At 50.4% G+C, this 24,557-nt stretch overlaps 1 protein-coding gene across 8 annotated transcripts in view; it reads left to right on the plus strand.

The window, feature by feature from the left end:
• TRIOBP (TRIO and F-actin binding protein) overlaps positions 1–22,592 on the plus strand; it is a 197,255-nt gene extending 174,663 nt beyond the window's left edge. For all 8 annotated transcript variants that reach the window (XM_029590109.1, XM_029590113.1, XM_029590116.1 and 5 more), the window contains 2 exons: positions 13,189–13,349; positions 20,896–22,592. In XM_029590109.1, the coding sequence (XP_029445969.1) occupies positions 13,189–13,347 (159 nt within the window). In that variant the 3' untranslated portion in view covers positions 13,348–13,349; positions 20,896–22,592. The remainder of the gene's footprint in view (positions 1–13,188; positions 13,350–20,895) is intronic.
• Positions 22,593–24,557: the final 1,965 nt, after the last annotated feature.

Consider the following 24,557-nt stretch of genomic DNA (forward strand, 5'->3'; position numbering starts at 1 on the left):
CTCGGGGATCTGTATTGGGACCCGAGCTTTTCAATATATTTATAAATGATCTGGAAAGAAATACAATTGAGGTAATCAAATTTGCAGATGATACAAAATTATTCAGGGTAATTAAATCACAAGCAGATTGTGATAAATTGCAGGAGGACCTTTTGAGACTGGAAAATTGGGCATCAAAATGGCAGATGAAATTTAATGTGGATAAGTGCAAGGTGATGCATATAGGGAAAAATAACCCATGCTATAGTTACACAATGTTAGGTTCCATATTAGGTGCTACAACCCAAGAAAGAGATCTAGGTGTCATAGTGGATAACACACTGAAATCTTCGGCTCAGTGTGATGCAGCAGTCAAAAAAAAAAAAAGCAAACAACGTTAGGAATTATTAGGAAGGGAATGGTGAATAAAACAGAAAATGTCATAATGCCTCTATCGCTTCATGGTGAGACCGCACCTTGAATTCTGTGCACAATTCTAGTTGCTGCATCTGAAAAGATATAGTTGGGATGGAGAAGGTACAGAGAAGGGCAACCAAAATGATAAAGGGGATGGAACAGCTCCCCTATGAGGAAAGACTAAAGAGGTTAGTACTCTTTAGCTTGAAGACTGCTGAGGGGGGATATGATAGAGGTGTTTAAAATCATGAGAGATCTAGAATGGGTAAATGTGAATCTGTTTACTCTTTTGGATAATAGGATGACTAGGGGGCACTCTATGAAGTTAGCATGTAGCATATTTAAAACTAATTGGAGAAAGTTCTTTTTCACTCAACGCACAATTAAACTCTGGAATTTGTTGCCAGGGGATGTGGTTAGTGTAGCTGTGTTTAAAAAAGGTTTGGGTAAGTTCTTGGAGAAGTCCATTATCTGCTATTAATCAAGCTGACTTAGAAAATAGCCACTGCTATTACTAGCATCAGTAGCATGGGATAGACTTAGTTTTTGGGTACTTGCCAGGTTCTTGTGGCCTGGACTGGCCACTGTTGGAAACAGGATGCTGGGCTTGATGGACCCTTGGTCTGACCCAGTATGGCATGTTCTTATGTATCATCCAGTATCTGTAGGTTACTGAGCCATTACGGAAAATAGATCGCCTATTTGTTCTTCACGGCAGTATTAGACGAGCACTGGCCTCATGGGCTACAATAGCCTGCTGGATTAAGGAGGTAGTCATGGAAGCATAAGTTGATGCTGGCAAGCTGTTAGCTGTAAGGTTAAGGCGCATTCCCTGTACGTACCAGGATCAGTCCAGGACACCTGGGTTGTGACTCCGCACCAGTAGATGGAGACAGACTAAAACTTGTGGGCGGAGCCATATATGCCCCTGTGCCAGTCACAGCCCCTCAGTCTTACTCTGTCTCCAGTAGATGGTGCAGGTCCGGTCACAGCCCTGCCTGCCCTGGTTCTGGTACTCCGTCAGGGTCGGTTCTTTTTTTATTCCTTTAGGCCAGTTAGGCTACGTTGTTTTCTGTTTGGGTAATTTTCCAAATTGTCCCTTAGGTCCCTTCGCCCTGCCTCCCAGGGGGGTTGCGAGGTTCTGAGGGGACCACCCCCCCCTGGTTGAGGCCGCTGCTAGGGTCGAGGACCCAGCTGGCCTAGTAGCAGCGTCAGGGGTGACACCGGGGAGCCCGGTTCACTCACCCCTGCTGGATTAGGGCTCCAGGACCGTGGACAGCGACAGGCTTTCTTGTTAAAAAAAAAAAAAAAAAAGGTTTGCTTTTATTTTCTGCCGGCTCTCTCTTGCTTCGCGGCGCCGCTCGCAGGGGGGGCGCCGCCGACGGGGGGAGGCCGTTCGAATTTTTTTCTTCACGGGCCGCGAAATGGCGCGGGAATCGGCAGGGCCTTCGGCCTTGCCTCCCGCGCTTTCCCCGCAGCGAATCGCGGTCGGAAGGGGTCCCTCGGGGGACACAGGGTCCCCGGGGAGTCCCGATGATTTTTCATCTGATTCGGGCTCTCTTTCGGAGGACCTTGCGCTTTTGTTGCGCAAGGTCCTAAAATACAAAAAAAGCAAGCGCGGCCGGAGTGAGGCTCGCAGAGCTCCACCGCTGAAGAGGTCCCGGAAGCCTTCGGGGGTCGCGGAGGGACCCCAGGGCACCTCGCGGGGGAAGCGGCCTCCACGTGGCGTTCCGCAGGAGGCCGACACCGATTCCTCCCCCGAGGAGGACGCTGATTCCCCTGAAGAGACCCAGAAGGGGCCCGACGATGTAGGAGCGGACGGCTCCGCTACGTCCGGCGTAGCCAAAGGCTCACAGGCTGTGGAAGGAGACGATCCCAAAGTGGTCAGGCTCTTCCGTAGGGATGAATTGCCACCTCTAATTCCAGCTATTATCCAGGAACTGGGAATAAACCCCCCTCCGGCGGTGGTTCGTCAGGAAGCGAACATGGATCCGGTCCTGTTAGGCCTCACGGGTCCAGCAGTTGCTTTTCCGTTCCATTTTTCCTCAACAGACATCATGTTCCGGGAATGGGACACCCCGGAGTTAGGGTTGAAGGTCAGCAAGGCCATGGACAAACTTTACCCGCTTCCGGAGGATGCGCTGGACCTTCTCAAGTTTCCCAAGGTGGATTCGGCGGTTTCGGCGGTAACGAAAAGATCTACTATCCCGGTTACGGGTGCTACAGCCCTTCGGGACCTTCAGGACAGGAAGCTGGAAGTACAGCTCAAGAAGATTTTTGAGGTTTCAGCGCTAGGAATTCGGGCCGCCATGTGTACGAATTTCGCTTTGAGAGCGGGCTTACGCTGGGCTCAGGTCCTTCAAGCCAATGCGGACCTTTCGGCAGACGAGGCAGCGCAAGCGGATAAGTTGGAAGCGGTAATAGCATATGGCGCAGATGCACTCCACGATCTACTGCGCACTTCGTCTAGATCCATGGTGGCGTCGGTCTCGGCTCGCCGCCTCCTGTGGCTACGCAACTGGGCGGCGGATGGCTCTTCAAAGGCTCACCTCGGGGCGCTGCCATTCAAGGGTAAATTGCTGTTCGGCAAGGAATTAGATGACTTGATGGCTTCCCTGGGGGAAAATAGGGCTCTCAGGTTGCCCGAAGATAGATCCAGGTCGCGGCCTTCCTTTTCAGCCAGGTCCCGCTTTCGTGGGCCCAGGAGGGCACGGCCTCAAAGGTCGTCGGGGCACTCGTTCAGGTCTGCCTCCTCCCGTACCCCACAGTGGCAGCAGCAGCAGCAGCAGTCCTTTCGTGGGAGGCGTTTTGGTAGACCAGGGGGTGCCCTGGCCATCACGGCGCCCAAGTCTTCACAATGAAAGAGGGTCGGCCCTTCTCCCGCAGCAGCCTCGGCACGCTGTTCCCAACGTCGGGGCGCGATTGCTGTCGTTTTACGAGAGATGGGCCGGAATAACGTCGGACCAGTGGGTCCTCACCGTGATAAGACACGGCTACGCATTAGATTTTGCTCGCATTCCAGTGGACAAGTTCCTGGTCTCACCCTGCAAGGCTCCCGAGAAGAAGGCGGCGGTGCTAGACACCATCCGCCGCTTAGAGGACTTGGGAGCCATCTCCCCCGTTCCTGTCAGCCAACAAGGAAAGGGCCGTTACTCCATTTACTTCATCGTTCCGAAGAAGGACGGCACGTCCCGACCAATCCTGGATCTCAAAGGGGTGAACCGATGCCTACGCGTTCCTCGCTTCAAAATGGAGACCATCCGGTCCGTCATCGCCGCGGTCCGGCCAGGCGAGTTCCTGGCCTCCCTGGACCTCACGGAAGCGTATCTTCACATAGGTATCCAGCCGTCATTCCAACGCTTCCTCAGATTCTGCATTCTGGGTCGGCATTACCAGTTTCGGGCGCTCCCTTTTGGGCTCGCAACGGCCCCTCGTATTTTCACGAAGGTGATGGTCGTGGTGGCGGCGCAACTGCGCCGAGAAGGTCTCCATGTCCATCCGTACCTGGACGACTGGTTGATTCGGGCGAAATCCGAGGATCAGTGTCGGATGGCGGTGGCCAGGGTCCTCCATCTGTTGCAGTCCCTGGGATGGGTGGTCAACTTCAGCAAGAGTCATCTGACACCAACGCAGACCCTGGAATATCTGGGAGCTCTTTTCGACACAAAGCAGGGCAAGGTGTTTCTTTCCCTCGAACGGATGGTCAAACTGCAAACTCAGGTACAACGCTTGTTGTCTCTCCGCCAAACACGAGTCTGCGACTACCTTACGGTCCTAGGGTCTATGGCTTCCACGCTGGCGCTGGTGCCATGGGCGTTCGCTCATCTGCGACCTTTACAGTCATCCTTGCTTTCCCGCTGGAAGCCGGTCTCGGAGGATTTCCACTTACCACTTCCTCTACCGGGACACGCGAGATCCAGCCTGCGTTGGTGGCTGGACCCCAGTCACCTTTCCGCCGGAGTCTCCCTCCTGGTGCCCAGTTGGACAGTGGTGACCACGGATGCCAGCCTCTCCGGTTGGGGAGCGGTCTGCCTAGGGAGCTCAGTTCAAGGCCTATGGTCGGTGTCGCAAGCCCAGTGGTCTATCAATCGCCTAGAGACCAGAGCGGTCCGTCTGGCCCTGCAGGCTTTTCTACCATTGCTGAGGGGAAAGGCGGTCCGAGTGTTGTCGGACAATGCGACCACCGTGGCATACATCAACCGGCAGGGGGGGACCCGGAGCCCCCAGGTGGCGGAGGAAGCTCAGCGCTTGATGGCCTGGTCGGAGCTACATCTCAGCAACCTCGCAGCGTCTCACATTGCGGGAGTCGACAACGTGCAGGCGGACTATCTCAGCCGTCATCGTCTAGATCCCGGAGAGTGGGAGCTGGGGGACGAAGCTTTTCTTCTCATTTGCGAAATGTGGGGAGTACCCCACATGGATCTGATGGCCACGTGGCACAACGCGAAGGCCCCGCGATTTTACAGTCGACGTCGAGAGCGGGGGGCAGAGGGCGTCGATGCGCTGGTGCTTCCCTGGCCGACGGATGTGCTGCTCTACGTGTTTCCCCCATGGCCGATGATCGGCAAGATTCTACGGCGCATAGAGTTGCATCCGGCCAACGTGATCTTGGTGGCACCGGAGTGGCCTCGCCGGCCGTGGTTCGCAGACCTCGTACAACTGGCAGTGGCGGCACCCCTTCGGTTCCAGGGAATGGCGGCCCTACTTCATCAGGGCCCCGTCTGTTTGGAGGATGCGGATCACTTCTGTCTCGCGGCATGGCTTTTGAGAGGAATCGACTGAAGAGAAAAGGTTATTCAGATGCGGTGGTGGCCACGCTACTGCGTTCCAGGAAGCAGTCGACGTCTTTGGCTTACGTCCGTGTCTGGGTTGTCTTTGAGGACTGGTGCGTGCAGCGCGGGGTGGACCCCACTTCGGCTTCCGTCGCTGAGGTTCTGGCGTTCCTCCAGGCGGGTCTGGCCAAAGGTCTGGCGTGCAGTTCCCTACGAGTCCAAGTGGCGGCGCTGGGGTGTTTGCGAGGTAAGTCTCTGGCGATTCACCCGGATATTGCTCGTTTCCTTCGGGGTGCTAAACACCTTCGCCCCCCGTTACGTCTGCCTTGTCCGGCTTGGAACCTCAATTGGGTTCTCTCCGCTCTATGCATGGCGCCGTTTGAGCCCTTGAAACGCGCGACTCTTAAGGATCTCACTTTAAAAACGGCATTCTTAGTGGCGATTGCCTCGGCACGGCGTGTTTCCGAGTTACAGGCCCTGTCCTGTAGGGAACCCTTCTTGCGTATCTCTGAATCGGGGGTTTCCTTACGGACGGTCCCTTCCTTTCTACCGAAAGTGGTCTCGTCCTTTCACGTTAATCAATCGGTGGAGTTGCCCGCCTTTGCGTGCGGAGACTCCTCTACTACTGAAGAGAGGGAGTTACGGAAGCTTGACGTGCGGAGATCCCTTCTCCGATATCTGGAGGTCACTAATCCGTTTCGGGTCACAGATCATCTGTTTGTCCTGTTTTCTGGACCAAAGAAAGGAGCTGCAGCGTCCCGCACAACGATTGCTCGTTGGCTCAAGGAGGCCATTGGTTCGGCTTACTTGGTGCGGGGCAAACCTCTTCCCGTGGGGCTGCGGGCTCACTCGACTCGTTCTCAAGCAGCGTCTTGGGCGGAAGCTTCTCAGGTGTCGCCTCAAGAGATTTGTAGGGCGGCCACCTGGAAGTCGTTGCATACTTTTATCCGGCATTACCGGCTGGATGTCCGGGCTACCGATTCTGGGGGTTTTGGAGAGAGGGTACTCCGAGCGGGACTCTCTGCTTCCCACCCTCAGTAGGTTGCTCTGGTACATCCCAGGTGTCCTGGACTGATCCTGGTACGTACAGGGAAAGGAAAATTAGTTTCTTACCTGATAATTTTCGTTCCTGTAGTACCAAGGATCAGTCCAGGATCCCGCCCGCAGTGCTGCGCTGAAGTAATGGAGAGTCCGCTCTGTGTTTTTTGATTTGCTCTGTTCCGCTTGTTCGCTCTCTCGGTTGGAGAGTCCGTTTCCAGAAGGGGTGTTTCTTTCCCCGTTAGTTAGCGGTATCTAGTTTGGTTTCCTTCTCTGGTTGTGTTCTACTTTGACATTCCGTAAGACTGAGGGGCTGTGACTGGCACAGGGGCATATATGGCTCCGCCCACAAGTTTTAGTCTGTCTCCATCTACTGGTGCGGAGTCACAACCCAGGTGTCCTGGACTGATCCTTGGTACTACAGGAACGAAAATTATCAGGTAAGAAACTAATTTTCCTTTCCACTAGGTCTCAGGCAGTATCATGGGCGGAACTTAGATTTTCTCCCGTCATTTGCCGAGCTACAACGTGGTCCTCCTTGCAGACGATAATACCTGGAAAAGGTGTAAGTGCAGGCCCAGGAGGGGCCCACATGCAGTTTTGACAGGACCGTGGGCAACCTCCTGCCCTATTTGGGAGCAGCTTGGATACATCTCACTGGTTCTGGATTTATCTGTCTGGATGCTAAGAAATGAGAAATTGCTATTTACCTGATAATTTCCTTTTCTTTAGGACACTCAGATGAATCCAGCTTCCCTCCCTTGGCTGCCAGATGATTGTTGTATGGTCCTCCTGTATGACTACATATGACAGGGATTATTGGTCCAGTTCCTAGTCTAATGTTCTTACATTCTTAATCTGAGCTCAGTGTTTCTATTGGCAGAGTACTGAAATGGTTCTGTTTTTAATCAAGTGTTTGTTAGTCTGTCCACAATTTCTTTTGAAGAGAATACTGGCAGGCTGATGTCACTGCAGCTGTATATATATATATACTGTGACATTAGTTTGCTCCATCTGCTGGTAGAGGTACATAATCCACTTGTTCTGGATTCATCTGACTGTCCTAAAGAAAAGGAAATTCCCTGTACATACCTGGATCAGTCCAGACAGTGGGTTATGTCCCCAATCCAGCAGATGGAGTCAGTCAAAGCTTCGAGGGGGCGTGACCATGAGTACTACTACCCCCTCTGCAGGAGTTCAGTATCTTCTGACTCCAGCAGATGCGAGTAGTGAACTCGGGTTGCTCCCGATTACCTTAGGCATTTCTTGTATTTCTTGTATTTCTGGTACTTCTTATCTGGTTTTGTTTTCCTCTGCCTACTTCTTGTTGGATCAAGTTTGTTTGACAAAAAAAAAAAAAAAAATAGAGGTTAGAGGGTTCTAATTGGGAGGCGTGGCTTCCCTCTGTGTTTGTTTGCTCTCTACTTCTTCTCTATTGCGAGCGGGGTAAGTGCAGTATTTTTGGTTTGCTTTTTCCCTGCAGCTTTTCGTCGACAGAGGGACTCGCGGAGGCCAGTAGGACCGGCCTCGCCGCGTTCTCTCCCTTGCCCGCGGCCATTTTCGCGGCTCCTTGTGGGCTGCAGAGGCAGGCAGGGAGATCGTCGGCGGGTCGCGCGGCCAGGAAGGCCCCCCCGCAGTGCCGCTCCGTTTTTCGGCAGGTTGTGCAGGCCGTCCGGGCCCCCCGCGGCGGCGCTTTCTCTCTCAGCCCCTCCCCCCGCCCCCCCCGAGGCTCTGCCGGGTGGTTTTTCGTTTGCCTGCCGGGGCTGTGCTTTCTGACGGCTCCGATGCCACGGCCAGCGCGCTGCTCGGCCTGCGGCGAGCCCGGCTCGCGGATTTCTAGGGAGGGCATCTGTGCGAGGTGTCTCCCCGGGGAGGAAGGCACCTCGGGGCCCCTCAACGATTTCCCTCGGATGGCAGGCTTGCCCGGGCGGCGTGGGCCGGCCCCTCCCCCATTCCTGGCGGGAACGGCGGCCATTTTACATGCTATGCGCCCTGAAGGGGAACAGGCAGCGCTTGGGGCCGGGGATGCAGAGGATTCTCCTCCACGCTTGCTTCCGGAATCGGACCCGGAGACGGTCACGCGGGGGCAGGGCTCCCCGGGGCCCCCCCCCTCGGAGGTCCCCTCGGGTAGACCGGGGTTTTCCCCGGCAGTTATTCTTTTGATGCACACTGCATATCTGCAGGGCCTGGAGGCTCCCACGGGACCTCCTCCAAATAAGATACCGCGGCCCTCGCTACCTTCCCCGGCCCCCCCCCGCTCCGGCGGGCGTGGGGGCCCCCCTACCCCCCGCTCGCGCCCGGCTCCCGGTGGGCTCGGGGGCAGCGGCCACAGGACCAGGTTCCCCTGGATCGGACCCGGCGGACCCGGGTCAAGGGGACTCCACTTCCGAGGGTGATGATCCGCACACGCTGCGTCTGTTCCAGCGGGAAGAGCTGGATGACCTACTCCCACAAATTATTAAAGAATTGGACCTCTATCCACCGCCGGAGCCGCCCGCTCCCGTAGCGCCCGCTGTGGTCACTTCCTCAAAGAAGGGGGATCCGGTCTTGGCAGCCCTGAGACCGAGAGCTCGGGCTTTTCCCATTCATGAGTCTTTCCTTCAGCTCCTCACCAGGGAATGGGATGCCCCGGAAGCTTCACTTAAGGGCAGCCGAGCCATGGAGAAGCTGTATCCGCTGCCGGAAGATTTCCTAGATCTCATCAAGGTACCTAAAGTGGACTCCGCGGTGACAGCGGTCACGAAGAGGACGACCATCCCAGTGACGGGGGGGAGCGGCCTTAAGAGACACACAGGATCGCAAGCTGGAAGTGTTCCTCAAGCGGGTCTTCGAGGTCTCCGCGGTAGGATTGCGGGCGGTGATGTGTAGTTCGCTGGCACAGCGGGCCAGCCTTCTCTGGGTGCAACAGCTGCTCACCTCCCAGGTTCTACCGGCCGGGGAGGCCGCCCAGGCGGATAGGTTGGAAGCGGCAGTTGCGTATGGGGCTGATGCCTCCTATGACCTGTTTCGGGTCCTCGCCCGCACCATGGCCTCGGTGGTAGCAGCACGCCGACTCCTATGGCTCCGCAACTGGGCGGCGGACACGTCCTCCAAGTCGAGTCTGGGATCCCTGCCATTCAGGGGCAAGTTTCTGTTCGGGGAGGATCTGGATCAAATCATCAAGTCGCTGGGGGAAAACGCGGTTCATCGCCTGCCGGAAGACAGATATCGCTCCACCAGGGCGTTTTCCTCCTCTCGGACCAGAGCCAGGGCGCAACGGCGCTACCGGAGCTACAGACCGGCGGCCGCCAGGTCCTCGGCCCCCAGGTCTCAACCCCCAGGTCTCAACCCTGGTCTCGCTCCTTTCGCGGGCGCCGTCCCGCGTGTCCCGCTCCCACAGCCGGACAGCCATCTCCCAAGTCCTCACAATGATGTTCAGCTCGCCCACTCCGCCGTCCCCAGGATCGGGGGGCGGCTGGCGTTCTTCTACGAGGAGTGGGCGCGGATCACCTCGGACCAGTGGGTCTTGGATACCATCGGACAAGGTTACGCGTTGGAATTTGCCCGCGCTCCAAGGGGACGGTTCATATTCTCCCCTTGCGGCTCGGACACCAAGCGAAGGGCGGTGCAGTCGACTCTGGACAGGCTCTGGGAGATAGGCGCTATTGCGCCCGTGCCCTTCGGAGAGGTGGGCTCGGGCCATTATTCAATCTACTTCGTGGTACCAAAGAAGGACGGATCCTACCGCCCCATCCTGGACTTGAAGGAAGTCAACAAATCACTCCGGGTAGTTCGGTTCCGCATGGAAACGCTGCGGTCGGTGATCGCGGCGGTGCATCGGGGGGAATTCCTGGCCTCCTTGGACCTGACGGAGGCCTACCTACACATCCCCATTCGCCAGGAGCATCATTGTCTTCTACGATTCAAGATCCTAGATCAACATTTCCAGTTTGTGGCTCTCCCGTTCGGGCTCGCAACGGCGCCGCGTACTTTCACCAAGATCATGGTGGTGGTAGCGGCTGCCTTGCGGAAGGAGGGGATTCTAGTTCATCCTTACCTGGACGATTGGCTCATCCGAGCGAAGTCTTTTCGCCAGGGGCAAGCGGCTGTGGCCAGAGTCATAGAGTTTCTGCAGTCCCTGGGATGGGTGGTGAACTTCTCAAAGAGCTCCCTGGTACCCTCGCAGCGCTTGGATTTCCTGGGGGCGACCTTCGACACCCGTCTTGGCGCGGTTTTCCTACGTCAGGACAAGGCGCAGGCACTGCGGGAACACATACAACGGTTCTCTGCGTTATCGGTTCCCACCTCCTGGGACTATCTGCAGCTCCTGGGGGTGATGGGTTCCACCATCGACATGGTCCCTTGGGCTTTTGCGCGCCTCAGGCCTCTACAGAGGGCACTGCTATCCCGGTGGAAACCGCTCTCGCAGGACTATCAGGTGCTCCTCTACCGCAGTTTGCCAGGAACAGTCTAACCTGGTGGATGGATCCGGAGAAGTTGGCCCGCGGCATGTCTCTCGATCTCCCAAATTGGGTCGTGGTAACCACCGACGCCAGTCTCCTGGGCTGGGGAGCGGTCTGCAACCGCAGCGCCACGCAGGGGACGTGGTCCGCGGAGGAATCGAAGTGGTCCATCAATCGACTGGAGACCAGAGCGGTCAGACTAGCGCTCCAGCACTTCCTGCCACTCTTTCGGAACCGGGAGGTCAGGATCCTATTGGACAACGCGACGACGGTGGCCTATATCAACCGACAGGGGGGCACCCGCAGTCCGCAGGTCGCGCTCGAGGCAGAGATGTTGATGCAGTGGGCGGAACGACATCTGGCCCGCTTGGCGGCTTCGCACATCGCGGGCGTGGACAACGTACAGGCGGATTTCCTCAGCCATCAGCTTTTGGATCCCGGGGAATGGTCCCTCTCCGAGGCAATGCAGCTGCTCGTCCGGCGGTGGGGACCCCCCCCACCTGGATCTCATGGCGTCCGCACGAAACACCAAGGCGCCCCGGTTCTTCAGCCGCCGGAGAGAGCGAGGGGCGGAGGGCGTGGACGCTCTCGTGCTCCCGTGGCCGACCGACCTGCTGCTTTACGCGTTTCCCCCGTGGCCACTGGTAGGAAGACTACTCCGCCGCGTAGAGGCCCACCAGGGACCTGTGATCTGCGTCGCTCCGGAGTGGCCAAGACGACCTTGGTTTGCGGACCTGCTTCAACTGGTGATCGACGGACCCATCCGTCTGGGACATCTCCCCCGCCTCCTTCACCAAGGCCCGGTATTTTTCGACCAGGCAGAACTCTTCTGTCTTGCGGCCTGGCTTTTGAGAGGCACCGCCTCCGCCGCCGGGGCTACCAGGAGGCGGTAGTGTCAACGCTGCTGCGTTCTCGAAAGACTTCGATGTCTGTGGCCTATGTGCGTGTCTGGAAGGTGTTCGAGCTGTGGTGTGCCGGACTGAACACGAGTCCCACGGAGGCTTCGGTTCCTCAGATCCTTCAGTTCCTGCAAGCGGGGGTGGACAAGGGGCTTGCCTTCAACTCACTCCGGGTTCAGGTGGCCGCCCTTGGGTCGCTCCTGCGGGACGGGAGTTCTCTGCTACAACACCCGGACATTCTTCGTTTTCTCAAGGGTGTCAAGCACTTGCGGCTGCCGTTGCGGAATCCTTGTCCCTCCTGGAGTCTCAACCTTGTGCTACGGGCCATGTCGGAACCTCCGTTTGAACCACTGCGGAATGCGACGCTCAAGGATCTCACTCTTAAGACGGTGTTTCTGGTGGCTATCTGTTCCGCTCGGCGCATCTCGGAGCTGCAGGCCCTGTCGTGCAGAGAGCCCTATCTCCGGTTCTCGGATTCCGGGGTTTCGATTCGCACTGTTCCCTCTTTTCTTCCGAAGGTGGTGTCCGCGTTCCATGTGAATCAGACGGTGGAACTTCCTTCCTTTTCCTCTTCGGAGCCGAGGTCTCTCCGGCTACTGGACGTCAAGCGCACCCTGCGCCTCTATCTGGAGGCTACGAATGATTTTCGGACTTCTGACCATCTCTTCGTCCTTTGGTCCGGCCCTCGGAAAGGATCTCGGGCCTCGAAGACGACCATTGCCAGATGGTTGAAGGCCGGCATTGCCGCTTCTTACATTGGGGTGGGGCGGACTCCCCCGCCCGGTATCGTAGCTCATTCTACACGATCTCAGGCGGCCTCTTGGGTGGAGACTCGCTCGGTCTCCTCTCAAGAAATCTGTAGAGCGGCCACCTGGAAGTCGTTACACACGTTCTCGAGACACTATCGTCTACACCTTGCTTCATCGGTCTCCGGACACTTTGGGGAGCAGGTTTTACGAGCGGGTCTCGCAGGACCCCACCCGGTTTAGGGAAGCTTGGGTACATCCCACTGTCTGGACTGATCCAGGTACGTACAGGGAAAAGAAAATTATTACTTACCTGCTAATTTTCGTTCCTGTAGTACCATGGATCAGTCCAGACGCCCACCACATTTGGGTCCTATTCCTGCTCGACTGTCTTTTCCTCTATGGGACGGTAGTGCCTTCTGTCTCTCACGATTTCTCAGTTTTTCACTGTTTGTCACAGTTCCGTTTTGGGGTTGGCACGCTGACCTTCCGACCTCCCTCCCGTTGGTGGGACGGGCTCGGTTTAGTTGCTTATGTTATGCGGCTTATGGTTGCCGTTACTTTAAACTTGATCCAATTTGGGGGTTCTTTGCTTACTCGGGCTTTGATATTCTCGATACTGAACTCCTGCAGAGGGGGTAGTAGTACTCATGGTGACGCCCCCTCGAAGCTTTGACTGACTCCATCTGCTGGATTGGGGACATAACCCACTGTCTGGACTGATCCATGGTACTACAGGAACGAAAATTAGCAGGTAAGTAATAATTTTCTTTTATCAGGTAAGTAATCATTTCTCAGTATGTGAATTGTGGTACTGATAGATTTGAGTAGACCTCTTAGTGGTTCCCGTTGCTCGTGTTCTAACTTGTATGGTTTCTGTGTTCATTTGTGGCAGGATAAACGATATGCGTCAAATAAGTATAACGATATCTATGTAGAGCTGAACAACATCAAAACACGCTCGGAGCGGGAGATTGAGCAGCTGAAGGAGCACCTGCGACTTGCCATGGCTGCACTCCAAGAGGAGGCCACAGTGCGCAACAGCATTGAGTGATGGTGAGACTTGAAACTGCGACACTGGGATTTGTTTGATTATTAGCTGAAAAATGAACTAGTAGTTCCTGTGACTTTGATATTCTGGTTATGAATGGTTTTGCTCATCTCCAGTCATGCTTGGTTCCATGTCAGATTGACTTCTTATTCCCAGGGTGCTTGACAGTAACTTGAACCTGTCCTGTTTTAAATTAGTTTGTATCGCTACAGGAAAGGCAGAAGCAGTATGTCCTGCTCCCCACCCCCACCTGTTGTGCCATCACATGGTTATTTTATGCTCTGAAATCCTCTGGAGATGACTGCTTTTCAGTCAGCCCTTTAACTGCTGGCACTTGTATGAGCTGCTGGGGCCATTGCATATTGCCCTCCAGACAAGAAAAGGCTAATTCCTCAGTCCATACCAGATCAGTCCAGACACCTGGGTTTTCCTTCCCTACCAGCAGATGGAGATGGAGAACAAAAGCTTTGCTGGAAGCCTTAGCGGGGACTGTGCCACCTGCAGCCTCTCAGTATTTGCCTCTGGCAGGTGGTAGAGGGGCCAAACCTGCAGTCATGAGGACTTGGATATACTCTCAGTGGGGTGGCATAGTTGGGCCCACCCACTATCCACTGATTGAGAAGAGACGAGCAGGGGGGGGGGGTTTGACTTTTTCTGGCTATGCCCCGATATTGGTGAGAAACTGAAAACCAGTGGGACTAGCTCTTCCCCCTACCTCCATGTGACGCTGGCCTTGTGACCTCTGGAATAAGAAGACACCGGAGAAGGGAAGTACCCTTTTTCTTTATTCGGGGTGGGGAGGGTGTTCCTGAGTCTCTTTTTGCTGACTGCCTGTATCTTCAGAGGAGAAAAAAAAATGAAGTCTGTATGGAGGACCTGGAGGTGTAGGGCTGAAACCTGACAGCCCTGCCATGCAAGGGAGGGGGGGGGGGGAGTTTTGGAAGAATTTCGGGGCGAGACAGAGGTAGACTTGTGTGGCAGGAGGCCTCTTGAGAAATGCACTGTGCAACCAAGATGGTCACTTCCACAGAATACAGGAAAACAATGTCTCGCTTGTGGGGGCTGCTACATCATGGTATTGCAGTGGGAAACCTGTCTGGCTGTACCTACTTTACATGTACAGGCTCCTTGAGGGGAGAACTGGTGTGAGCTTCTGAAGTGGCCATTTTAAAGGAAGACCGGCTTTCCCTGTACATACCCAGATCTGTCCAGACTCCTGGATTTTGCCTCCATTCCAGCAGATGGAGACAGTTATGGGGTGGTTTTTTTTTTGGTTTTTCCTGCTGCTGGCAGGAATCCAGAAGATACTGGATTCCTGCCAGCAGCAGAATCCAGTATCTTCTGCCTCCAGCAGATGGTTGGGCTGGTTGGTGCAGCAGCTTGTTGGATCCGTGATCAGATCTTGGGGCCTGGCCATTGGTTTCAGCCAGAAGTGAATCCCACCACACCGCTTCTGGTCCCAGATTGGTGTGTGGTTGAGCTTGATGAAAGGAGCAGTAACAGGGAAAAAGAATTTTTGTATTTTCCTGTCTTTCTGAGAGGAAGTTTTTAAGCTCTCCTGCCCTGTCTTCTCCTCCCTTGTAGTCTCCAGCCTAGCCTCCATGTGTGTAATGTTTATTGGAAAAAAGAGGCAAAGTCAGTCTGCAGGACTTGTATTGAGACAACTGAGTGTAAGTTAGTCTGAGGTCATGGCTCTGGGAGGAGAGAATGCCTGGCAGCTGGGGGGGCTGTGTGGCTTGTTTGTAGCGCTAGCGTCAAGACAGAGGGGGGATGGAGTGGGCCTGTATGCAGTGCTGAGAGGCCTATGGGGCAGCGGCTAAGAAGGGGCCCATTTGCCTTGCATGTGTCAGGACCAAGGAGAAGCCCAGTGATTTGCTCCATGGCTGGATTAGCTCCTTCTCCTCCCAGTAGTTTTCTCTCTCTGCACCAAGGCAGACATGTGGCTGGCCACATGTACTTCAGAGCCAGCAGCCATTTTAGTAGCTTCTACATTGCATATAGGCCTCTGGCTTCAAGATGTGGCTGATGCTTGTGGGGTACCAGACACACCACCTACTCTGTGCTGGCTGTGGTTCCAGTGGGATCCTTGATGGAGAATTCATCCTTGGTGATTCTAGAGTCCAGTGGAGATTTTTCCCCAGAGTTTTTCCACTTTCTACAGGAGGCCTTCTGTGCTTTTTCCTAGCCAGGGGAGGCCCCACATGGCGCTGGGGAGAAGGCTTCTGAAGGCTTGCTGTCTGATTTGTCCCCCCAGGTTCCCACTAAGAGGACACAGGGTGTCATTGAGGCTTCAGGGCTCTCGTGGGGAGGATGCAGAGAATCCCAGGGATGCCAATAGCTCGGCATCCTTGGAAGGGGGGGGGGGGTGTTCCTTCGGGGCCAGAGGATGATTCTGTGATTCGCCACAGTGCAGTGTATTTGGCATTCCTTCAAGGCAGTTTAGATAAGGGCTGGCCGCACCTTCTTTGAAGGTGCAGGTGGTGGCTATTTCATGCTACTGGGTCAGGTGGGTGGCATTTCCATTGCTGCACACTTAGATGTGTCCTGACTTTTGATGGGGGGTGAAGTGGATGTTGGCCATCTTTTTGGCCCATTGGTGTGCCCCCTTGGGACTTTGATTTGGCTTTGAGGGCCCTGGTGGGGGTTTCATTCAAACCTTGATATAGATTTCATTGAAGGATCTGTCATTGAAAGAGGGGTTTTCTGGTGGATATCTATGCCACACGTCATGTCTCAGAGCTCCAAGCTTTGTCTTGAATTATTTCTGGTGACTTCATCAGATGCTGTGACCTTCCGTCCTTTCTCCCAAGGTCAATAAACAGCCTGTTGCCATCTTCCTAAATGTTTCGGCCACCTTTCATTTGATATCACACACAGGCCTTTTACAGTGTTTGACTGAGGTTGGGTGGAGCTGTCTTTAGTTGGTATCTATCTTATTTAGATAATCATCAAAAAATTAAGTATTGGACAAAAAAACCACACTGTTTTATCATTATGTTTCAACAAAGATGCTAAAGCTACCAATCTCCAGGCCAGTGTTTTTGCTAAGATTTTTGTCTACATTAATAAGCGAAATGGGTCTGTATGACCCCCATGCGATCTTTCTTCAGTTTTTCTACAGCTCTAAAATCACTGAGGTCTAAAATAGTGACTTGCAAAAGTATTCAGACCCCTAAAAAGTCAGATTTGTGTTGATTACAAATGACACTTATTGTTCTAGACAGTATTGTTTATTGCAAACCAGTATGCTCTTAAAGTACATTTTCAAAGTCACAATTCATTATTTCTCTGCATTTTTTGTGAAATACAATTAACTGAAAAATGCTGCTTGCATAAATATTTAACCCCATGTGCTATGGAAGTTCCCAAGCTTACAAAGATATCATCGCCCTAACAATTAGCTTACAGTTGGCCCTCTACCTTTCATATCTATCTATCTTTTTTTTTTTTTTTCTGCATAAGACCCTCTAATTCCAGTGTCACTGATCAGGCTGTGCATCTGAAAGAAAGCTGTGAAAATGAAGACCAAAGACCATTCTAAGTAAAGATAAAGCTATAGACATGCACAAGATAGGAAAAGGCTACAAAATATCCAAGTGCTTGAATATCCCAGTGAGTATTGTTGGATCAGTTGTGAGGAAATGGAAGCTGCATCATATACCACTCAGACACTGCTTATACAAGGTTGTCCCTCAAAGCTCAGCGTCTCAGCAAGGAGGAGACTTGTGAGGGAAGCCACAGAGAGGCTGACAATCAATTTGAAGGAGCTACAGAGTTCAGTGGCTGAGACTGGAGTGGAGGTGCAACAATCAGTCATATCAAGAGCTCTGCATACAACTGGCCTGCATGGGAAGGTGGCTGGAAAGAAGCCATTATTGAAGAAAAACCACATCAAAGCACATCTGGAGTTTGCCAGAAAACATCAGAGACCCAGCTAAAATGTAGGATAAAGTTTTGTGGTGAGATTAGACAAAAATGGAGCTTTTTGGTCAAAATTGAAAACACTGTGTGGTGCAAACCTAACACTGCCCATTCTTCAGCAAACACCATCCCAACAGTAGTATGGGGGTGGCGGCATTATGTTGTGGGAATACTTTTCCGCAATGGGCATTAAAATTGAAGAATGGATGGAGGAGAAGTCAATTACCTGCTATTAAATTCACTTAGAGAATAGCCACTACCATTAGCAATGGTAACATGGAATAGACTTTGTTTTTGGGTACTTGCCAGGTTCTTATGGCCTGGATTGGCCACTGTTGGAAACAGGATGCTGGGCTTGATGGACCCTTGGTCTGACCCAGTATGGCATGTTCTTCTGATGGGTGGTGCAACATACAGGGAGATGTTGCAAGTCAACCTGCTTCAGTCTGCTCAAACTTAAACTTGGGAGAAAGTTCATCTTTCAGCAGGACAGTGATCCCAAGCAACAAGAAGTGGCTGAACAAAAAGGTAAATGTTCTACAATGGCCAAGTGAAAATCCAGATCTCAATCCAATCGAGAATCTGTGGCACTACTTGAAAACTGGAGTCTGTAAGTGTCTTACAAGCAACCTGAACAACCTAGAGCAAATCTGCCAGGAAGAATGGTCAAAAATCACTCTGTATACAAAGCTGGTAGAAACTTACCCCAACAGACTTAAACAGCAAAAGGTGGTTCTACCAAGTACTAATCTGAAAGGGTTGAATATTTAATACAAGCAGCATTTTTTGGTTTATTTTACAAAAAATGCAGAAAAATGAATTTGAAAATATACTTTAAGAACATACTGGTTTGCAATAAATATACTGTCGAACAATCTGTGTCATTTGTAAAATCTACTGACTATTTAGGGGGTGGAATACTTTTGCAAGCCACTGTATATTTCAGATTTCTCTAATGCCTTAATTTTAAAAAGCCCCTTTGATTTCAACTGGGAGTTAAATTTGAGCGAAGAATCAAACACTCCTAAGTTACAAACTACACTAGAAAAAAGAATAGAAGTGTCAGTTAATGAAGACGTCAACGCTTACAGAGGAGCATGTACAATCTGTATAGCTTCTGTTTTTGCCAAGTTCAGCAAAAGGTGGTTTCATCCAGTGCCTGAGATGCTTCCCTTGGTGTGCCGGGTTTTAAATTTGATTAATACTTAATCAAATTTAAAACCCGGCACACCAAGGGAAGCATCTCAGGCACTCCCATTGAAACTGGAAACAGAAGCTATATATCATTAGCATATATTTTAAAATGAACGCCAAGATTTCACATAGAGGCATGCATAAACATTAAAAAGAGAGGAAAGACAGGACCCCTGAGGCACACTAGAGTATCTGAGACCAGTCTGAGGATTTTTGTCCAATGCTTTATTAAAAAAAAAAAAAAAAAAAAAAAGACAAAACCTTGATGGCAATTATCTAAATAAGATTGAAACCAATTAGACAGCTCCACCCAACCCAATCTCAGTCCAGCGCTGTAACAGGACGGTGTGTGATATAGAGTCAAAGGTGGCCAAAACATCTAGGAAGATAGCAATAACAGGTTGTTTCTGGTCCAACTTACAAAAAATTAGACTGAAATCAAAAGGGTCTCAGTGCCGTTACTGGCACAAAAACCACATAGTTTCACGTGGAGAATATTGTGTTCCAGTTATCAAACCGGGATAATTATTTCAATTTTCCCTAAAGAAGGGGGAGTATTGAAAGCACCCTGTAACTGGCAGGGCTATCTAGTGCTAGCTGAGCACTCTTTAAAACGGGGCGTTACAAAAAACAATCTGCAAATGCCCCTTCCATGTCTGCTCAGGATCTTTATGAAGGAGTCTCTCAAACCTACAAGAACCCCAAAAGGACAAGGGTCCAATGGAGGAGCTAAGCTTTGTGTATTGGAGCTACAAGCCTCGTCCAGCAGGGACCTCTTTGTAAAGATTTTGAAGGAAGAGGTCTTGATTCGATACTGTCATGTTTGCCAGAGGTGGTTTTTCCTTTGTTTCAGAACATTTTTGGTTGTGCATAGAACGCTATCGAGGTATTGGAAGGTGGTGAATGGTTTCTGCGGGTTGGATGATTTGTATGTGCTATTTAGGAGAGAAAAGAGGTCAGCAGGCTTCTAAAAGCTACTATTGCTAGATGGCTTAGAGCAACAATTGCTTCTGTTTTCATTTGCAAAGGCCTGATGCTTCCGGAAGGTCGGTGGGTGCACAAGAGCCCATGTGACTTCATGGGCAACGTTTCTGGTGTCACCACAGGGAATTTGTAGGGCTGCTGCTTGGTCCTCATTACAGTCCTTTACCAGATTTATTTATTTAAAAGCATTTATATCCTGTCCCTCCAAGGTTCGGAGCAGGTTACAAAGATACATGATATGGTTAAAACTAACATTACAGACTAAAAACAAAAATAACATGATTTCATTTTAGATTATATGTTAGCTTAAAACTATCATGAGAAATAAAATCTGTAAGAGATGTATGTGGTACACAGATCAGGGAAGGCTTGGAGGAACAGATAATGTTTAAGAGCTTCCTTAACTGCTTTAATCTCTGGGATTAATCGAATGACATCTGGATGTGAATGCTCAGGGCATAGCCTTCTTTTGAGGGGAGCATCTTGAGAGCAGGACTTTCAGGGTCCCTCCCAGATTGGAGTGGCTTGGGTGCATCCCATGTGCTGGACTGGTATGGTATGGATGATGAAGGTAAAAATTCTTACCTGCTAATTTTCTTTCCTTGCGTCCTAACAAATCATATATATATAATATCTTATACCTCTTGGTCTTTAAGGTCCATTTGTTTGAAAGGTTCACAAAGTCTGCTTTGGGAAAGAAATACTGAGAGACTGCAGGCTGCTTCCAGCAAAGCTTTTGTGCTAGCGCCATCTGCTGGCAGGGGTACTAAGCCCGTGCATCTGGACTGGTCTGGTAGGACTCGAGGAAAGAAAATTAGCACGTTTGAAATCTAATTTTACCTTTTGCACTTTAAAATTTGCCTAAAATCGGTGGCAGCACAGTTCAACATAGCACAATTTTAATCAACTGTATTGGAATAGCTGTTTTAAGAAAAAAGCTAGAAGTTGATAGAACCTCTGAATTTTCAAAATAAAATTAAACTTTAGTCTGCTGAAAGATGTTAAGTCTACTTTGCCATTCTGGTGGTGGCTTCTTGTTTTCCCCTTTTAACTAACCTGTTTCCTTTATCTGCTTCTGATGTATCCTGTTTCCCCCTTTCCTATCCTGCCTGCTCACACTTCAACAAAGAACAGCCTAAAGTGTGGTATGGACCCGTGAAGAAAAAAACTATTGTGATAGAACACACAAAACTATTGTGATATATTTTTTTTAAACCAATAGAAAATGTAAATTTTTTTTTGGTGCTTGCATTTTCCATTGTTCCTGACTTAAAGGAATTCATCCCTTTTCCATTTTCACCTTCACCCTAGGGGGGTAACTTGGGTGCCGTGCAAGAGCCAAACTGGTCCTGCTGTCCTATTCCTCTCAGCAGGAATAGGAGAGGGGGTGGGGAGGCAGTGTAAAGCCCTTAGCCAGCCCTATTTTATAACCTGCCATCTGTTTGCTTCCAGATGCTTCCTCACTCCTGCAGAGCATCTCCAGGGACTCCTGAAAAGTGCCTTCCCCCAGCCAACTAGGGATCACGTTCTGTCAGCCCCGCAGCTGATCACAGCAAGAGCATTGAGAGGACGCATCCAGAACGAAATAAACTGCTGAGCACAACTTTTCTACCATGCGCCACATGCACCTTTTTCAGGATTTTTATATGGAAATTTTTAAACCCTTCTCTCCCTCTCCCTCCCTGCCCCAAGAAACAATTTTGAAATGAACTTTTTAACTTTTGTGGGAAATCCTGAATTTACCTCTTTGGATTCAAAACTGTTCAAAATGTTTTTGGTTTTTTTTCTGTGGGCTCCCATCCCCTTGCAGATGGGGAGGCAGGCAGCCACCCACCCACCCATAGGTTTTGGGACCAGGATGTCCACCTGCGTCTGTACATACATAGCGAGGAGCATTGTGGTGGTGTTCTGTGTGCGCGAATGTTGGCTGAAGTGTGACGCGTTTGCTTTTTTTTTTTTTTTTTTTTGTGTGTCCAGGATTATGAAAATGGTGGACAAGAACAAGGAAGGTGGAGGGAGAGGGGGTTGGGTTGGACTCTGTTTTAGGTTATATTTATTTCCAATTTTATTGCCCCAGTAAAACTGAGGCTTTTTATTACTGGACAGTTGTAACTATATTTTTTTTTTTAATTAGTATTACCACCCATGGCATGATGAGAAATAAGCTATCCTGACAAAAGCTTAATATGTAAGATTTAAGAGGTTTTCATGGTTGAGCAGAAGTACCTGTTCTGTGAATTAGAAATTATGCTTTAAGGAATTGATTTTTACAGGAAAACTCCAGCACAAGTGAACTTGGGAATGCCGTGATTTGGGAAGTTCCATGGACTCTACACGGAGCCTCATGCATAGAGAGCAGCCAAATTGCCTACCCTGCCAATGCATTTGTTTGCCTATGGGCACGTTTTATTAGACTGCAGTTGTAGCTTGGGGTAAGAATCTGTGAAATAGAATAAATGTGTAGCCCCTGTACTTTCCTGTATGCATGCATCTTGTAACTTAGCTGCTTAGGTCTCCCCTTTACAGAAGTCTTGGCAGATCCTATGCAGGGATATCTGAAGGCTGTACAGCTTCCTTTCTGTGCAGCCTGGTGCTTTGGCAAGAGTTGGTTTGGTGTCTTTAAACAGCTCATGTACAAATCCTCTGGTAGCTGTGTTCTTGGTCCTGTTGCTGATGACACCATACAAATGGGTGTGCGTACTCCAGTGTTCAGTTAGATCATTGCCTGTATGGATTAATTTGTCATCTCTTGTGACACTACTGACAGCCCATTTCATGTGTGGGCAACAGCCTAAACTTCCTCTTTCTTTGTTAAATTTGCAATCTGGGTGTGTCCTACATCTTACCATGTGAACATTTGATGCAAGTTTTATACTACTTGGCTTGCAACATATTGCAGGACACATAGGTGGTGGTGTCTGGGTAGGAGGCTTCCTCAGTGAAGTGTGCTGCTGTTTTTTCATCAGTTGGCCTGCAAAGGCATGTAATCTTGTGCCGCCCCCCCCCCCCCCCCCCCCCCCTCGGTGAAGGATTGCCGGCTTTGACGTTAAGACTGATTGCCGGAGCACAAGTGAATGACTGCTTCACCTTATCTCAAAGGTTGTTAAACCACAGACTTCTATAACTTAATAAAATTGTACAATATGAAATGAGCTCTGCTATAGTTCTTTAATACAGTGTTTCTGGATAAGCTTGGGGAACATGACCCCTTAAATGTCGGGAGCTGGATGTGAGCACCAGGGACTGGATCTCCCCATTTAGGATCTGTTGTTTACTTCCAAGTGACCCGATTAGCCACTGACAGACACAAGATGCTTGCCTTGATAGACTGTTGATCTGACTCAGTATGGCTTTTCTTATATCATGGTTGGCTGCCTTGGTTTTATAATTTAAAAACTTTACATAAGAACATAAGATATGCCATACTGAGTCAGACCAAGGGTCTGTCAAGCCAGTATCCTCTGTCTTACAGTAGCCAATCCAAGTTATAGATACCTGGCAAGTACCCAAACATTAAATAGATCCCATGCTACTATTGCCAGCAACAAGTACTGGTGGTTCCCTGTTGATAGCAGTTTAAAGTCTTCTCCAGGAGCTTATCCAAACCTTTTTTTAAACCCAGCTACACTAGTTGCCTTAATCACATCCTCTGGCAACAAATTCCAGAACTTAATTAAACATAGAAATGACGGCAGAAGAAGACCAAACGGCCCATCCAGTCTTCCCAGCAAGCTATGCATTTTTTTCCCTCTTACTTGTTACGCTTGGCTCTTAGTACCTTTTAGTTCTATTTCCCTTCCACCCCACCATTAATGCAGAGAGCAGTGTTGGAACTGCATCTAATTGAATATGTAGCTTAGTTAGGGGTAGTAACTGCCTCAATAAGCAAGCAACACCCATGCTTTTGTTTACTCGACTATGTAATTCAGTCCTTGTTGGTTGTTGTCTATATATAGATCCTAACATAACATGCCATTCTGGGTCAGACCAAGGGTCCATCAAGCCCAGCATCCTGTTTCCAACAGTGGCCAATCCAGGCCATAAGAACCTGGCAAGTACCCAAAAACTAAGTCTATTCCATGTTACCATTGCTAATGGCAGTGGCTATTCTCTAAGTGAACTTAATAGCAGGTAATGGACTTCTCCTCCAAGAACTTATCCAATCCTTTTTTAAACACAGCTATACTAACTGCACTAACCACATTCTCTGGCAACAAATTCCAGAGTTTAATTGTGCGTTGAGTAAAAAAGAACTTTCTCCGATTAGTTTTAAATGTGCCCCATGCTAACTTCATGGAGTGCCCCCTAGTCTTTCTACTATCCGAAAGAGTAAATAACCGGTTCACATCTACCCGTTCTAGACCTCTCATGATTTTAAACATCTCTATCATATCCCCCCTCAGCCGTCTCTTCTCCAAGCTGAAAAGTCCTAACCTCTTTAGTCTTTCCTTGTAGGGGAGTTATTCCATTCCCCTTATCATTTTGGTAGCCCTTCTCTGTACCTTCTCCATCGCAATTATATCTTTTTTGAGATGCGGCGACCAGAATTGTACACAGTATTCAAGGTGCAGTCTCCCCATGGAGCGATACAGAGGCATTATGACATTTTCCGTTTTATTCACCATTCCCTTTCTAATTCCCAACATTCTGTTTGCTTTTTTGACTGCCGCAGCACACTAAACCGATTTCAATGTGTTATCCACTATGACACCTAGATCTCTTTCTTGGGTTGTAGCTCTTTTCTATATTGCCCCTGCCATTGAAGCAGAGAGCTATGCTGGCTATGCGTTGAAAGTGAAGTATCAGACTTTGAGTGAGAGAATTTTGTTTTAAATGTGCTACTTGCTGACTTCATAGAGTGCCCCCTAATATGGTACTTGTGTTATCCAAAAGAGTAAATAACAGTTCACATTTACCAATTCAAGTCCTTTCATGATTTTGTAGACCTCTCATATCCCCCTTCGACCATCTGTTCCCAGCTGAACAGCCCTAAACTCTTTAGCCTTTCCTCATAGGGGAGCAGTTCTATCCCCTTTATCATTTTCATTGCCCTTCTCTGTACCTTCTCCAGTGCAACTATATCTTTTTGAGATGTGGTGATCAGAATTTCACAG

This window comes from Rhinatrema bivittatum, chromosome 2, assembly GCF_901001135.1.
Source record: "Rhinatrema bivittatum chromosome 2, aRhiBiv1.1, whole genome shotgun sequence".
Taxonomy (NCBI): domain Eukaryota; kingdom Metazoa; phylum Chordata; class Amphibia; order Gymnophiona; family Rhinatrematidae; genus Rhinatrema; species Rhinatrema bivittatum.